This window comes from Penaeus vannamei, chromosome 43, assembly GCF_042767895.1.
Source record: "Penaeus vannamei isolate JL-2024 chromosome 43, ASM4276789v1, whole genome shotgun sequence".
Lineage (NCBI taxonomy): Eukaryota > Metazoa > Arthropoda > Malacostraca > Decapoda > Penaeidae > Penaeus > Penaeus vannamei.
Window position 1 is genome coordinate 21,103,599 of NC_091591.1, and position 16,069 is coordinate 21,119,667.

Here is a 16,069-nt window from a genome sequence, read left to right on the forward strand (position 1 = left end):
TTCAGCAGATGTTTAAAAAAAACTTTAGAATACTTCATAAATAAATAAAAAGAAGTAAAAAAAAACATACTTTGAGCATATTTTCTCTCGTCAGTATTTTTCCCTTGTATTCAGTGTATTTTCCTCCTGGGTATATATCGGTATATTTACCCTCCTCCTTTTCTTCATATCACAGGCAGTTTATAATTCATAAACGCTGTGGTAAAACTAAAAGAAATTACTTACTTAACTAATGTATTAGCTAATTAAAGTTTAGAAACCTTGTTTTTTTTAAAAGTAAATATGCTATGTAATAATATAGGTGTTACGTAATATATTAATATCTCAGACGGTTTATGATTTATAAACACTGTGATAAAACCAAAAGGAATTAATATTTTTCTTATCAATGAGCTGATTAAAGCTTAGAAAACATTTTGTTCTCAATAAAAGTGTTAATTAATATCAAAGGTGCGAAGACGTGTTCAAATTACCATCTTTTTATATTATATTTGCTAATCTTATTATCATTACCATTCCAATCACTACTGTGATGATATCCTAGTTATTAGTATGATTACTAGAATAAATTATTGGAGTCATTAGTACTTATATTGCTATTATCAGTACTTATAACACCCTTTCTTTCCATTGTAATTATTCCTTTTTTACGCAATTCTTGGTATATATATATATATATTTTATACATTTACCTATCGTTTTGATAATTCGAAATATCTTTTTATATGTAAAATATTTATTCAAATCGTGGAGTTTCTCTTGAATTCTGTAATAAAAACACTTGTTTGAACAGAAATAGTGATAATATAGATAATTGAGTCATAATATATTGCTAGATACATGAACACTAAATAAACACACAAGATAATGATAAAATAAACCTGAAATTCCATATATGTATTAACTTAACTGTACACCTATCTATCCATCTATACTTTATCTACAAATTAGTTTGTTTAATCAATTATTTACCTGCAAATGTATATTTTTACTCATCTATTTATTCACGTACCTAAAACAATCAGGTTTATCAATCAACCAATCTATCAGTCTGCCTATCCATTTATCAATCTAACTATCCATTAATTTATCTATCAATCTATCCACTCATCTATCTATCCATCCACCTACCATCCACCCACCCACAAATCCATCCACCCACCCGTCTAACTACCCATCCACCTACCCGCCTAACTATCCATCCACCCACCCACCCACCCATCCAACTACCCACCCATCCACTCACCCACCCACCTAACTTCACCCATCCACCTACCCACCCTAACTCATCCACCCACCCATCCATCCATAACTATTCATCCACCCACCCACACTAACTACCCATCCTCCCACCCACCCATCCATTCTTACCCACCCATCTAACTACCTATCCACACACCCACCCATCCAACTACTGCAAAAACCATACACCCACCCCACCCATCCACCTAACTACCCCCCCCCCCCATCCACCCTCCCCACCCACCTAACTACCCATCCTCCCACCCACCTAACTACCCACCCACCCACCTCACTACCCATCCACCCATCCACCCACCCACCTAACTACCCATCCTCCCATCCATCGACCCATCCACCCACCCACCCATCCACCCACACACCCACACACCATCCACACACCCACCTAACTTCCATCCCTCCACCCACCCTCACCTATCCACCCACCTAACTACCCACCCACTCCATCACTCACCCATCCACCTAACTACCCATCCACCCATCCACCCTCCCATCCATCCACCCTCCACCACCCATCTTCCATCCACCCACCACCCACCTAACTACCCATCCTTTACCACCCACCTCACTACCCATCCACCCACCCACCTCACTACCCATCCACCCTTACCCACCTCAATACCCACCCACCCATCCACTCATCTAACTACCCACCCACTCACCCCACCCACCTAACTACCCATCCTCCCTCCCACCAACCCACCCACCCATCCACCCACCTAACTACCCACCCAACCACCCACTCACCTAACTACTCATCCACCCCAACACCCACCTAACTACCCATCCACCCTCCACCTCACTACCACCCTGCCACCACCCACTACCATCACCCACCTAACTACCCATCCACTCACCCACCCGTCTAACTACTTCCCACCTAACCCACCCACCTAACTACCTACCCACCACCCACCTAACTACCCATCCTCCACCCACACCGCAGCACCAAACTACCCACCCACACCAACAACCCACCCACTAACTACCTACCCACCCACCCACCTAACTACCCACAATACTCCACCCACCCACCCAACCGCAAACTACCCATCCCACCCACCTAACTACCCCACCCACCCATCACCTAACTACCACCATTCACCCATCCACCACCTAACTATCATACACCCACCCATCCACCACCCAACCATCCACCCACCCAGCAAATCAAACAGCGCCACCACTAACTGCCACCCACCACCACCTAACTACCCACCACCCAACTACCCACCCACCCAACTACCCACCCACCCACCCACCCACCCACCCACCCACCCACCACACTACCCATCCACCCACCTCACTACCCACCCACCACCTCACTACCCATCCTCCCACCACTTTCAACTAACTACCCATCCACCCACCTCTACCCACCCGCACCCACCATCCATCCATCACTACCCATCCACCCACCTAACCTACCCTCCCACCCATCCACCCAAACATCCACCCACCCAAACCCCACCCATCCACCTAACTACCCACCCACCCACCCACCTAACTACCCATCCTCCTACCCACCCACCCCAACCACTAAACTACCTACCCATCCACCCACCCACCATTCACTACCCACCCACTCACCCAACTAACCACCTCCCATCCTCCACCCACCCACCCATCCACCAAACTACCCATCTCTCCCTAACAACCCACCCACCTAACTACCCCCCCCATCCACCCACACCTAACTACCCATTCACCCACCCACCACCCAACCACCAAACACCCATCTACCCATCTACTCACCCACCTAACTACCCATCCACCCATCCTACCCACCTAACTACCCATCCTCCCACCCACCCAAACTCCACCCACCCATCCATACCATAGTCCAAACAACCCACCCACCTAACTACCCACCCACCCCACCCACCTAACTGCCCACCCACCCAACTACCCACCCCACCCACCCACCCACACCCACCCATCCTCCCTGCTCCCTGCTCTATACCACTACTATACTGCATATTTACTACTAACTGCCCACCACCTCACTGCTCTTCATACCATCCACCACCATCTGCCCTCCCACCCATCTACCCACCCACCCTAACTACCCATCCACCCATCCACACACCCACCTAACTACCCACCCACCCACCCCACCCATCCACCCACCCCATACCCACCCATCCACCCACCCACCCACCCATCTGAACTACCCATCCACCCAACCACCCACCCACCCATCTACCCATCTACTCACCGACGACCCTGAGAGGCAAGGCCTGCGAGGAGGTGTGTCCCTGCTTGTTGGAGGCCGTGCAGGTGTAGTCCCCTTGGTCGGCGTTCCTGCTGACGTGGTTTATGATGAGCTCGCCCTCGGGGGTCACTCTCTGGCGCCGGTTGATCGGGAGGGTCCTGCCGCCTGGGGGAGGGTTGGGGGTGGTGGTGGTGGTGGTGAGGGGGAAGGCGAGGGTGGGTTAGGGAGGAGAGGGGGAGGGGAAGGAGGAGAGGGAGGAGAGGGAGGAAGGAGGAGGGAAAGAGGGCGGTGAGTGAAGGAGGAGGAGGGTTGGGGAGGAGGGGGAAGGGAGGGAGGGTTGGGGGAGAAGGGGAGGGAGGGGGAGGGAGGGGGTTGGGGAGGAGAGGGTAGGAGGAGAGGGTTGGGAGGAGAGGGAAGGGGAAGGGGAGGGTTGGGGGAGTGGTGGTGGCAGGAGGAAGGAGTGGGTGAGAGGAAGGAGGGAAGGGGGAGGGGTTGGGGGGAGTGGAGGAGAGGGGGAAGGGGAGGGTGGGTTGGGGGAGGAGAGGGGGAAGGGGGTGGTGGTGAGGGGAAGGGGAGGGAGGGTTGGGGAGGATTGAGGGAAGGGGAGATAGAGGGGTTGGGAGGAGAGGGGGAAGGGAGGGAGGGTTGGGGAAGGAAGGAGGGGAAGGGGAGGGAGGGGTTGGGGAGAGAGAGGGGGAGGGGATAGAGGGTTGGGTGGTGGTGAGTGAAGTAAGAGAAAGGGGATAGAGGGTTGGGGAGGGAAAGGGGGGAGGGGGTAGAGGGTTGGGGAGGGGGAGGGAGGGAGGGGATAGAGGAGTTAGGGGGTGGTGTGCAGGTGGAGGGGAAGGGGGAGGGAGGGTTGGGGGAGGAGGAGAGGGGGAAGGGATAGAGGGTTGGGGGGTGGTGGTGAGGGGAATGTGAGGGAGGGTTGGGGAGAGGAAAGGGGGGAAGGGAGAGGAGGGTTGGGGAGGAGGAGGGGTGAGGGGAGGGAAGGATGGTAGGTTGGGGAGGAGAGGGGGGAGGGAGAGAGGGAAGATGTGATGGTAGGTTGGGGGAGGAGAGGGGGGAGGGATGATAGAGGAGGTTGAAGGGAGGAGAGAAGGTAAAGGGAGGGAAGGATGGTTGGTTGGGGAGGAGAGAGGGAAGGAGGGATGGGGGGGGTGGGGTAGAGATGAGAGAGAGAGGGAGAGAAAATACAAGGATTTAGTCGATGTTCTTTTGAGAGAGAGGAGAAGGCAGGCGAAGAAAGAGAGAGAGAGAAGAGAGAAAGAGAGAGAGAGAGAGGAGCTGAGAGCGAAAGAAAGAGAGAGAGAGAGAGAGAGAGAGAGAGAGAGAGAGAGATGAGAGCTGTAACAGTAATAGGGGAGTAATACAGTGTAGTATAAAGGGGAGCATAAAAGGGAGAGAATGAGAGAAACAGAGACATAAAGAAACAGAACAAGACAAAATAAAAGCGGAATAGGAATAGGGGAAATCAAATGATAAGGGATGACGACAATATCAATAAAGAAAGAAAAAAAAAAGAGAAATAGAAAGTTAGAGGAGATTGGCGAAGAGATAGAGACACAGAAATAAAGAGAGACTGACTGAAAGAGAGAAGGAAGGATAGACAGACAGACAGATAAAGAAAGAGATAAAGGGGAAGAGACAGGTGGACAGATAGCCAGAAAGAGAGAGAGAGAGAGAGAGAGAGAGAGAGAGAGAGAGAGAGAGAGAGAGAGAGAGAGAGAGAGAGAGAGAGAGAGAGAGAGAGAGAGAGAGAGAGCGAAAGAAAGACAGACACAGACAAACAGGCACAGACACAGAGAGAGAGAGAGAGAGAGAGAGAGAGAGAGAGACAGACAGACAGACAGACAGAAGGAGAGAGAGAGACAGGGAGCGATAAGATCTAAAGTTAATTAGCGTGGCAGCCGTAATCAGATTTCAGCAAAGGGTAATATGGCCGACATCATAAGTAATCAGACGCAATCCCCGAAATCCTTCATGTCTGTGATCTAATTAAGCCCTATTACATAAATCCACTTCCTTGCAATTGCAGCCCATGATGTTGCATGAACCTCTTGTGAAGGGGAAATTGTCTGTGTGTGCGTGTGTGTGCGCGTGTGTGTTTGTGTGCTCGTGGGGAAATTGTCTGTGTGTGTGTTTGTGTGTGCGTGTGTGTTTGTGTGTGTGTGTTTGTGTTTGTGTGTACGAGTGTGTGTTTGTGTGTGTGTACCCGTGTGTGTGTGTGTGCATGTGTGTGTGCGCGTTTGTGTGTGTGCGCGCTTGTGTGTGTTTGTGTATGTGTGTGCGCACGCTTGTGTATGTTTGTGTGTGTGTGTGCATTTGTGTGTGTGCGTTTGTGTGTGTGTGTTTGTGTGCTCGTGTGTGTGTGTTTGTGTGTGTGCGTTTGCATCTGACTCCGCAGCCAAGCCCTTCCCGGCAACAGAATTACGCTTCCCTTCCACCATATCCTTTCTCTTCACACCACTCAGAACGCACCCCAACTCCCCTCGCCTTTCTAAATATCCGACGCAGAAACTCACTCACCTTTCGCCCATGTTATGGAGTTGATGGGATATCCTGCCACAGGACACTTGATCCTGAAGGTCTCCCCGGCAACAGCTGACATAGGTCCCATGGGGCGGACGTGGGGGGTCCCTGGGATGGAGAGAGAGAAGGGGCGTGTCAAAGGTCAAAGCGAGGAGAGAGACCCTTTCGCGTGGCGGAGGTCGTTGGTAATAATGAAAATATTAATGGTTATGATAATGAAAAAATAATGATGATAGCAATAATGAAAATGATAATTATTATCATAATAACAACAAGAAAAATGGGTTGGATATTTACATGTAAAACTTGTTTGACGTAGTTTCGGGAAATGATGTTGGTAATAATGAAAATATTAATGGTAATGATAATGAAAAAAATAATGATGATAGCAATAATGAAAATGAAGATTATTATCATCATGATAACAACAAGAAAAATGGGTTGGATATTTACATGTAAAACTTGTTTGACGTAGTTTCGGGAAATGATGTTGGTAATAATGGAAATATTAATGGTAATGATAATGGAAAAAATAATGATGTTAGCAATAATGAACATAAGAATGATTATCATCATTATAACAAGAAAAATGGGTTTGACATTTACATGTAAAACTTGTTTGACGTAGTTTCGTAAAATGATGTTGATAATAATGAAAATATTAATGGTTATGATAATAAAAATAGTAATGGCAATAATTAAAATAAAAATCATTATCATCATAATAACAACAAGAAAAATGGGTTGAACATTTGTAAAACTTGTTTGACGTAGTTTCGTAAAATGAGAATAATTAAACATACTGACAAAATCGATAGAAAGAGAAATAAAATGAATGAGTTGGTAACATAATTCTTCATAACATAATCTTCAATTTCAAAAGATTTCTTTGCTCATACGAAATCTACAGTAGTTGCTGAAACGTGTCTGAAATGCAAGGGAATCAGACCACATGAATATAAGTATACATTATACAAGTTACACTTATAGACCTAAACATCGTGTGCAGTTGACTTATGTGGATATCTTACGTCCCATCTATTACAGCTCCTATTACATTATTATCTAGTACATCATAATTATTATAATTATAATAATAATATTACATAATCGTATCTATTACACCTACACAATCATAGAGAGTGAAATTGTTATATATATATATATATATATATATATATATATATATATATATATATATATATATATATATATATATATATAAATCGTAACTACTTTTCATATTACTTATTTGACACACTAAGATAAATCTACTTAACTCTAGGCTACGTGTTTACTTGTCATATTTAAATTAATTGTTCTCGCCAAACATGCAAAGAAATACCTATTAAACACAATGAAATCTTTTACTTTTACTTTATTATTTAGTGAAACCTACTACTATTATGATTTCCAGTGAAACAGTCGACTTCTATTTCACTATCAAGTGAAACCCCAAACTTCAATTAGACTAAGAAAACAATTACACTATTCAAGGAAAACTTCTACTTATATTACACCCCCCCCCCCAAAAAAAAAAAAAAAAAAAAAAAAGAAGACAATCAGCTTCTGTCACACTATCCCGTGAAACCTTTCACTTCTACATTACTTTCAGATTAAAAAACTCTACTTGTGACTTGTTATTCATACCATAAACGTTATTTATTGATTTGTTATTCATACCATAAACGTTATTTATTGATTTGTTATTCATACCATAAACGTTATTTATTGATTTGTTATTCATACCATAAACGTTATTTATTGATTTGTTATTCATACCGTAAACGTTATTTATTGATTTGTTATTCATACCATAAACGTTATTTATTGATTTGTTATTCATACCATAAACGTTATTTATTGATTTGTTATTCATACCATAAACGTTATTTATTGATTTGTTATTCATACCATAAACGTTATTTATTGATTTGTTATTCATACCATAAACGTTATTTATTGATTTGTTATTCATACCATAAACGTTATTTATTGATTTGTTATTCATACCATAAACGTTATTTATTGATTTGTTATTCATACCATAAACGTTATTTATTGATTTGTTATTCATACCGTAAACGTTATTTATTGATTTGTTATTCATACCGTAAACGTTATTTATTGATTTGTTATTCATACCATAAACGTTATTTATTGATTTGTTATTCACACCATAAACGTTATTTATTGATTTGTTATTCATACCATAAACGTTATTTATTGATTTGTTATTCATACCGTAAACGTTATTTATTGATTTGTTATTCATACCGTAAACGTTATTTATTGATTTGTTATTCATACCGTAAACGTTATTTATTGATTTGTTATTCATACCATAAACGTTATTTATTGATTTGTTATTCATACCATAAACGTTATTTATTGATTTGTTATTCATACCGTAAACGTTATTTATTGATTTGTTATTCATACCGTAAACGTTATTTATTGATTTGTTATTCATACCATAAACGTTATTTATTGATTTGTTATTCATACCATAAACGTTATTTATTGATTTGTTATTCATACCATAAACGTTATTTATTGATTTGTTATTCATACCATAAACGTTATTTATTGATTTGTTATTCATACCATAAACGTTATTTATTGATTTGTTATTCATACCGTAAACGTTATTTATTGATTTGTTATTCATACCATAAACGTTATTTATTGATTTGTTATTCATACCATAAACGTTATTTATTGATTTGTTATTCATACCATAAACGTTATTTATTGATTTGTTATTCATACCATAAACGTTATTTATTGATTTGTTATTCATACCGTAAACGTTATTTATTGATTTGTTATTCATACCGTAAACGTTATTTATTGATTTGTTATTCATACCATAAACGTTATTTATTGATTTGTTATTCATACCGTAAACGTTATTTATTGATTTGTTATTCATACCGTAAACGTTATTTATTGATTTGTTATTCATACCATAAACGTTATTTATTGATTTGTTATTCATACCGTAAACGTGTAGAGGAGCCGCGTGGACGACTGAAGCCGCACTATTCGCCGCAGAACAGGAGTATGACCCTCCGTCCTCCACTCTCACGCCTGATATATTCACGTGACTGATGACCTCGCCGTGGACGCTGACGTACTGACCCATGACCAGCCTGCGGAAGGAGAGAACATGGTTGTTTATATCTGACTGATGAGCTCGCCGTGGACGCTGACGTACTGACCCATGACCAGCCTGCGGAAGGAGAGAACATGGTTGTTTATATCTGACTGATGACCTGATGACCTCGCCGTGGACGCTGACGTACTGACCCATGACCAGCCTGCGGAAGGAGAGAACATGGTTGTTTATATCTGACTGATGACCTGATGACCTCGCCGTGGACGCTGACGTACTGACCCATGACCAGCCTGCGGAAGGAGAGAACATGGTTGTTTATATCTGACTGATGACCTGATGACCTCGCCGTGGACGCTGACGTACTGACCCATGACCAGCCTGCGGAAGGAGAGAACATGGTTGTTTATATCTGACTGATGACCTGATGACCTCGCCGTGGACGCTGACGTACTGACCCATGACCAGCCTGCGGAAGGAGAGAACATGGTTGTTTATATCTGACTGATGACCTGATGACCTCGCCGTGGACGCTGACGTACTGACCCATGACCAGCCTGCGGAAGGAGAGAACATGGTTGTTTATATCTGACTGATGACCTGATGACCTCGCCGTGGACGCTGACGTACTGACCCATGACCAGTCTGCGGAAGGAGAGAACATGGTTGTTTATATCTGACTGATGACCTGATGACCTCGCCGTGGACGCTGACGTACTGACCCATGACCAGCCTGCGGAAGGAGAGAACATGGTTGTTTATATCTGACTGATGACCTGATGACCTCGCCGTGGACGCTGACGTACTGACCCATGACCAGCCTGCGGAAGGAGAGAACATGGTTGTTTATATCTGACTGATGACCTGATGACCTCGCCGTGGACGCTGACGTACTGACCCATGACCAGTCTGCGGAAGGAGAGAACATGGTTGTTTATATCTGACTGATGACCTGATGACCTCGCCGTGGACGCTGACGTACTGACCCATGACCAGCCTGCGGAAGGAGAGAACATGGTTGTTTATATCTGACTGATGACCTGATGACCTCACCGTGGACGCTGACGTACTGACCCATGACCAGTCTGCGGAAGGAGAGAACATGGTTGTTTATATCTGACTGATGACCTGATGACCTCGCCGTGGACGCTAACGTACTGACCCATGACCAGCCTGCGGAAGGAGAGAACATGGTTGTTTATATCTGACTGATGACCTGATGACCTCGCCGTGGACGCTGACGTACTGACCCATGACCAGCCTGCGGAAGGAGAGAACATGGTTGTTTATATCTGACTGATGACCTGATGACCTCGCCGTGGACGCTGACGTACTGACCCATGACCAGTCTGCGGAAGGAGAGAACATGGTTGTTTATATCTGACTGATGACCTGATGACCTCGCCGTGGACGCTGACGTACTGACCCATGACCAGCCTGCGGAAGGAGAGAACATGGTTGTTTATATCTGACTGATGACCTGATGACCTCGCCGTGGACGCTGACGTACTGACCCATGACCAGCCTGCGGAAGGAGAGAACATGGTTGTTTATATCTGACTGATGACCTGATGACCTCGCCGTGGACGCTGACGTACTGACCCATGACCAGTCTGCGGAAGGAGAGAACATGGTTGTTTATATCGATGTGTATGTATGACGTTCTGTGAGGGTCTGTGGGTAGTCTGTGATAGGGAGTTCTGTGAGGGCCTGTGGGTAGTCTGTGATAGCAGGGAGAGGGTGTAGGGGCGGGGGAGTAAAGATAGGAGGGGGTGTAGGGGCGGGGGACTAAAGATAGGAGAGGGTGTAGGGGCGGGGGAGTCAAGATAGGAGAGGGTGTAGGGGCGGGGGAGTAAAGATAGGAGAGGGTGTAGGGGCGGGGGAGTAAAGATAGGAGGGGGTGTAGGGGCGGGGGGGTAAAGATGGGAGAGGGGGTAGGGGCGGGGGACTAAAGAGAGGACAGGGGGTAGGGGCGGGGGAGTAAAGATAGGAGAGGGTGTAGGGGCGGGGGAGTAAAGATAGGAGAGGGTATAGGGGCGGGGGAGTAAAGATAGGAGGGGGTGTAGGGGCGGGGGAGTAAAGATAGGAGAGGGTGTAGGGGCGGGGGAGTAAAGATAGGAGAGGGTGTAGGGGCGGGGGAGTAAAGATAGGAGAGGGTGTAGGGGCGGGGGAGTAAAGATAGGAGAGGGTGTAGGGGCGGGGGAGTAAAGATAGGAGAGGGTGTAGGGGCGGGGGAGTAAAGATAGGAGAGGGTGTAGGGGCGGGGGAGTCAAGATAGGAGAGGGTCTAGGGGCGGGGGAGTAAAGATAGGAGAGGGTGTAGGGGCGGGGGAGTAAAGATAGGAGAGGGTGTAGGGGCGGGGGAGTAAAGATAGGAGGGGGTGTAGGGGCGGGGGAGTAAAGATAGGAGAGGGTGTAGGGGCGGGGGAGTAAAGATAGGACAGGGTATAGGGGCGGGGGAGTAAAGATAGGAGGGGGTGTAGGGGCGGGGGAGTAAAGATAGGAGAGGGTGTAGGGGCGGGGGAGTAAAGATAGGAGGGGGTGTAGGGGCGGGGGAGTAAAGATAGGAGAGGGTGTAGGGGCGGGGGAGTAAAGATAGGAGAGGGTGTAGGGCGGGGGAGTAAAGATAGGAGAGGGTGTAGGGGCGGGGGAGTAAAGATAGGAGAGGGTGTAGGGGCGGGGGAGTAAAGATAGGAGAGGGTGTAGGGGCGGGGGAGTAAAGATAGGAGAGGGTGTAGGGGCGGGGGAGTAAAGATAGGAGAGGGTGTAGGGGCGGGGGAGTAAAGATAGGAGAGGGTGTAGGGGCGGGGGAGTAAAGATAGGAGAGGGTGTAGGGGCGGGGGAGTAAAGATAGGAGAGGGTGTAGGGGCGGGGGAGTAAAGATAGGAGGGGGTGTAGGGGCGGGGGAGTAAAGATAGGAGAGGGTGTAGGGGCGGGGGAGTAAAGATAGGAGAGGGTGTAGGGGCGGGGGAGTAAAGATATTATTTGTTCTTTTTATAGAACGAGTATGTAACCATCTCCATTGGCTATTGTTGAAGTCTGTGGAGGGAAGAGTGTGAAAAGGAGAGGCATGTCATTTCTGCTGCTTTGATAAATCTCATTCTCTCTCTTACACTTCTATGGAAATCTGTGGAAGTGAGAAATAAAGGTCCTGCTCATTTTAGTTGTGAATGATTTTTTTCAAACGCTATTACGGGAATCTGTAGGATGAAAAGGAGAAATGATGCTGGATATTCCGAGTGCTGTATGTCTTCACGTTTTTTTTTTTTGTAGCTTTGAATGTCTGTGGGAAAGAGGCCGTTCATTTCTGTTACTTTGTACAATTCTCTTTTTCTACCCCCCCCCCCCCATCTCTCTCTGTCTGTCTGTCTGTCTCTCTCTCTCTCTCTCTCTCTCTCTCTCTCTCTCTCTTTCTCTCCTCCCCCCCCCTCTCTCTCTCTCTCTCTCTCCGTCTCCCTCTCTCCCTCCCTCCATCCCTCCCACTCTCCATTTCACTCTCTCCCTGGTAACCTATAGCAGAAATAATGTGGGTTATTCCCATTGCCGTTCGTATCCTCCGATTTTTCGATGGAGTGACTGTGTGGGAAGAAAAACGGAGGTGCTGTTCGCGTATCTAACGTACCGTCTGAGCGTTATTGGCTCGTGTGGGACAACAGATGAAGAACAAAGAACTAATACCCTTTTTCTTTGGTATGTGGAAGGTGGTGTTCTGCAACATACAGTGCTATGAGGAGGGACAGAACAAATGAGTAGTTCCCGAGAAAGTTGATTGAGTGGCGGTTCATTAGTTCTGAATCTGATATGGAACAAGAGAGAGAGGACAGAAATAGAATCGGTGGATAAGAAGAGAAGAAATGAAGAAGAAAGAAATAGACAAATGATATATATAAGGAAATAAAGTTTATGTGTAGTAGGCATTGATCAGAGTGAGAATAAATAAGCGTTAAAAAAGATAAACAGATGCAAAAGGATGAATACAGAAAAAGAGGTTAAGATTAACTAAAAATAATTAGATTTATAGGTAGATAGATGGATAGATAGATAAATAGGTAGATAGATACACAGAAGGACAGAAGTAATGAGAGGAAATAAAAGAGAGAAAGAGTGAATGAGTGAAAGAGAGAAGAAATAAGCACAGAACAGAATGATAAAGAGACAGAAACAGAAAGAATAGAATAGTAAGAGAGAGAAAGGGTGAAAAGAGATAAAGAAAAAGATATATATAACAAAATATGAGAAGCAAATCGCAGTGAATCCTCAAAAGAAATGATAAAAAAAATATATATAAAAAACATATAAAATAGAAAAAAATGGACATCAGTATTTATTGTTACAGACTGATATATAAATACACCAGCAATTATTTTCTCTTAAAAAAAAGTGTTAAAGGCAAAATACTTAATATTCTTTGCGATAATTAGTATTGTTATAATAATCCTCTTTCCCAGTGTTTTAATCAACACTGTATTACCGCTATCGATAATAACACATTATTATTGATTCCCATTACTGTTATTAGTACCGTACACATATAATTCTTGACCTCAGTCTTTTTACAAACATTTCCGAACATACATCAAGACTTTATCACCAGCATCATCTCACTTCCTCGTCTCTCTCCTTTTATATTACTCTCCACCCCTCTCCTCTCTTTCTTACTATTTTTTTTTTTTCATTCTTTGCTCCCTCCCATTCTCCCCCCTCCCGCTCATCTTTTTTTATTCTTTCCTCCCTCCCTCCTTTCTCTTCTTTCCTATTTTCTTCTCCTTTCCTCCCATATCTCCCTCTCCTTCTCTTTCTCTCTCTTCTTTCCTTCCCCATTCCTTTGTTTTCCTTTATGCGCTTCTTTTCTTCCTTTCTCCCTCCTTCTATCCCCCCATCTTTCTCTCTCTCTCTTTTTTTCTCTCTTCTTGTCATTTCCTTCCCCCTTCCCTTGCCCATTCCCTTCCTCCCTCTTTTTTTTTAAGTCCTTTTCCTTCTCTCTCTCCTCTTCCCCTTCCCCCATCTTCTTCCTTCCTCCTCTATACCCCTTCTAGCCCTTTCACCTCCCCCCCCCCCCCCACACACACCCTCACTCCTCTTTCATTCCTTCCTCCTCCTTCTCCTCTCTTCCTTCCCCCACTCCCTGCTTCTGTTTTTTTTTTTTGTTTTTTTTTTATATATCCTTACTCTCCTCCTCCCTTCCTTCTTCCCCTTCCCTACTCCCTGTTTCTTTTCCTTTATTTTCTTTCCTCTCCCTCCTCTTCCCTCTCTCTCTTTTATATCCTTTCCCTCCCCGCTCCCCCCTCTCCTCTCTCCTTCCCTTTTTCCTCCCTCTCCTTCTCCCTTTCCCCTCCCCTCCCCTCTCCCCTGACTCTTTATGTCCTCTCCTTCCCCTCTCCCTCTCCTTCCTCCTTCCTCTTTCCTTCAAGCATCTTCCTTAGCTCGAATCGCCTCCTTCCTCTCTCCTATGACTCCTTGGGTCATGTTGTGCCGGAAGTGAAACCCAGTTCTTGCTTCCTGCCCACCAATCTTTAAGGCTTCCTCCTATCCTTCTGTTTTTCTTTTTTCCTCTTTATCTTTTTTTTTTTTTTTGTCTTTTTCTGTGTGTGTGTATCTCTCTCTCTCTCTCTCTCTCTCTCTCTCTCTCTCTCTCTCTCTCTCTCTTCTCTTTCTCTCTCTCTCTCTCTCTCTCTCTCTCTCTCTCTCTCTCTCTCTCTCTCCCCTCTCTCTCTTTCTCTTTCTATTTATGTATCTATATATCTTTGTATGTTTCTCTCTCTCTCTTTTGCTATCTATCCATCTATCTGTATGTCTCTGTCTCTGCTTGTCTGTCTGTCTGTCTGTCTCTCTTACTTATATTTCTCCCATAAGGCTAATTATTAATTTTCCTTTTAATTTCTTGTTTTCTCTCTTTCGTCTCTTCTTCCTCTTCTAAGACCATTTGCTCTTGCTTGTTCCCTCCTTTATTTCTGTCTTATCCACTTACGTCTCACATTCTTTTCTATCCATTCTCATCCTCGTCTTTGTTCTGTTAATCTTCAATTTCTCATTTCCTTCTCTTTATATTTCCTTCCTTCGTTTCCACCTTCACATTAAGCTTCTTCATTCTAATCTCTTCCCTGCATTCCAATTCATTTTAAATTTAATTCAGTCCTCCTCTTCCTCTTTCCTTCCACTTCCTCTCTTCACTTGTTCTTGTTCTTCCTTGCCTTCTCCTTCTTTCTCCATTTGTTCTTCCTTTCTCTCATTTATTGCCCATTTCCTGTGTACATTTACATGTGTTCCTGAAATTTTCCGTGTTGCTTCCTCTTGTGTTTTATCGCTATCTCCTCTTCTTCTGATATTATCTTTTCCTGTTCGTGATTATCTCTCGTACTTATTCTTCCCTTTTACTTTCCCTCTCCTTTTATTTCTTTATCCCAACTTCTAACTTCTTTTCTATGTTCTATCCCTAAGCCGGATTTCTTTCGCTTGTATAACTTTATCTTTTCTTACCCACTTCCATCCTGCAGTCAATTCTAATTAAAAAATGCTGTCAGTTTTAATCAAAATACAATCACATTAAATCTCTACTCATTTGCACGCTAAAACTACATGTAATCACCTATAAATCCCTATTTAGTTTTGTACTATTTCCGAGGACACACGCGCCAATCCCTACACTGCATCACACTGACAATACACGCAATTCCGTATACTGGAGCATGCTGAATATGCACATAATTACACACTAACTCGTTTTTTTCGACTTTGCTTTAAATGTATCCGTTTTAAGCCCTAAGCAACATAAAAAAAAAAAAATTATTGGTCACCCCATAAAAATCTCCATCTAACACACACTCATTTAACTAATCAGATATTTATCTCAAATCAACCTGATTACGTTAAATCTACCGTTTGCTGCCCTATCGAAACACGTCATTTAACTGCAGCTGAAATTAATCCAAATGATAATTACTAGAA

At 44.2% G+C, this 16,069-nt stretch overlaps 1 protein-coding gene across 1 annotated transcript in view; it reads right to left on the minus strand.

The window, feature by feature from the left end:
* The window catches only part of LOC113803954 (cell adhesion molecule Dscam2), a gene marked incomplete at its 5' end in the record, with an annotated part of 610,085 nt that overhangs the window by 90,716 nt on the left and 503,300 nt on the right, over positions 1-16,069 (minus strand). The window contains 3 exons of the mRNA XM_070119178.1: positions 3,479-3,640; positions 6,005-6,115; positions 9,011-9,162. Coding sequence (XP_069975279.1) covers positions 3,479-3,640; positions 6,005-6,115; positions 9,011-9,162 — 425 coding nt within the window. The remainder of the gene's footprint in view (positions 1-3,478; positions 3,641-6,004; positions 6,116-9,010; positions 9,163-16,069) is intronic.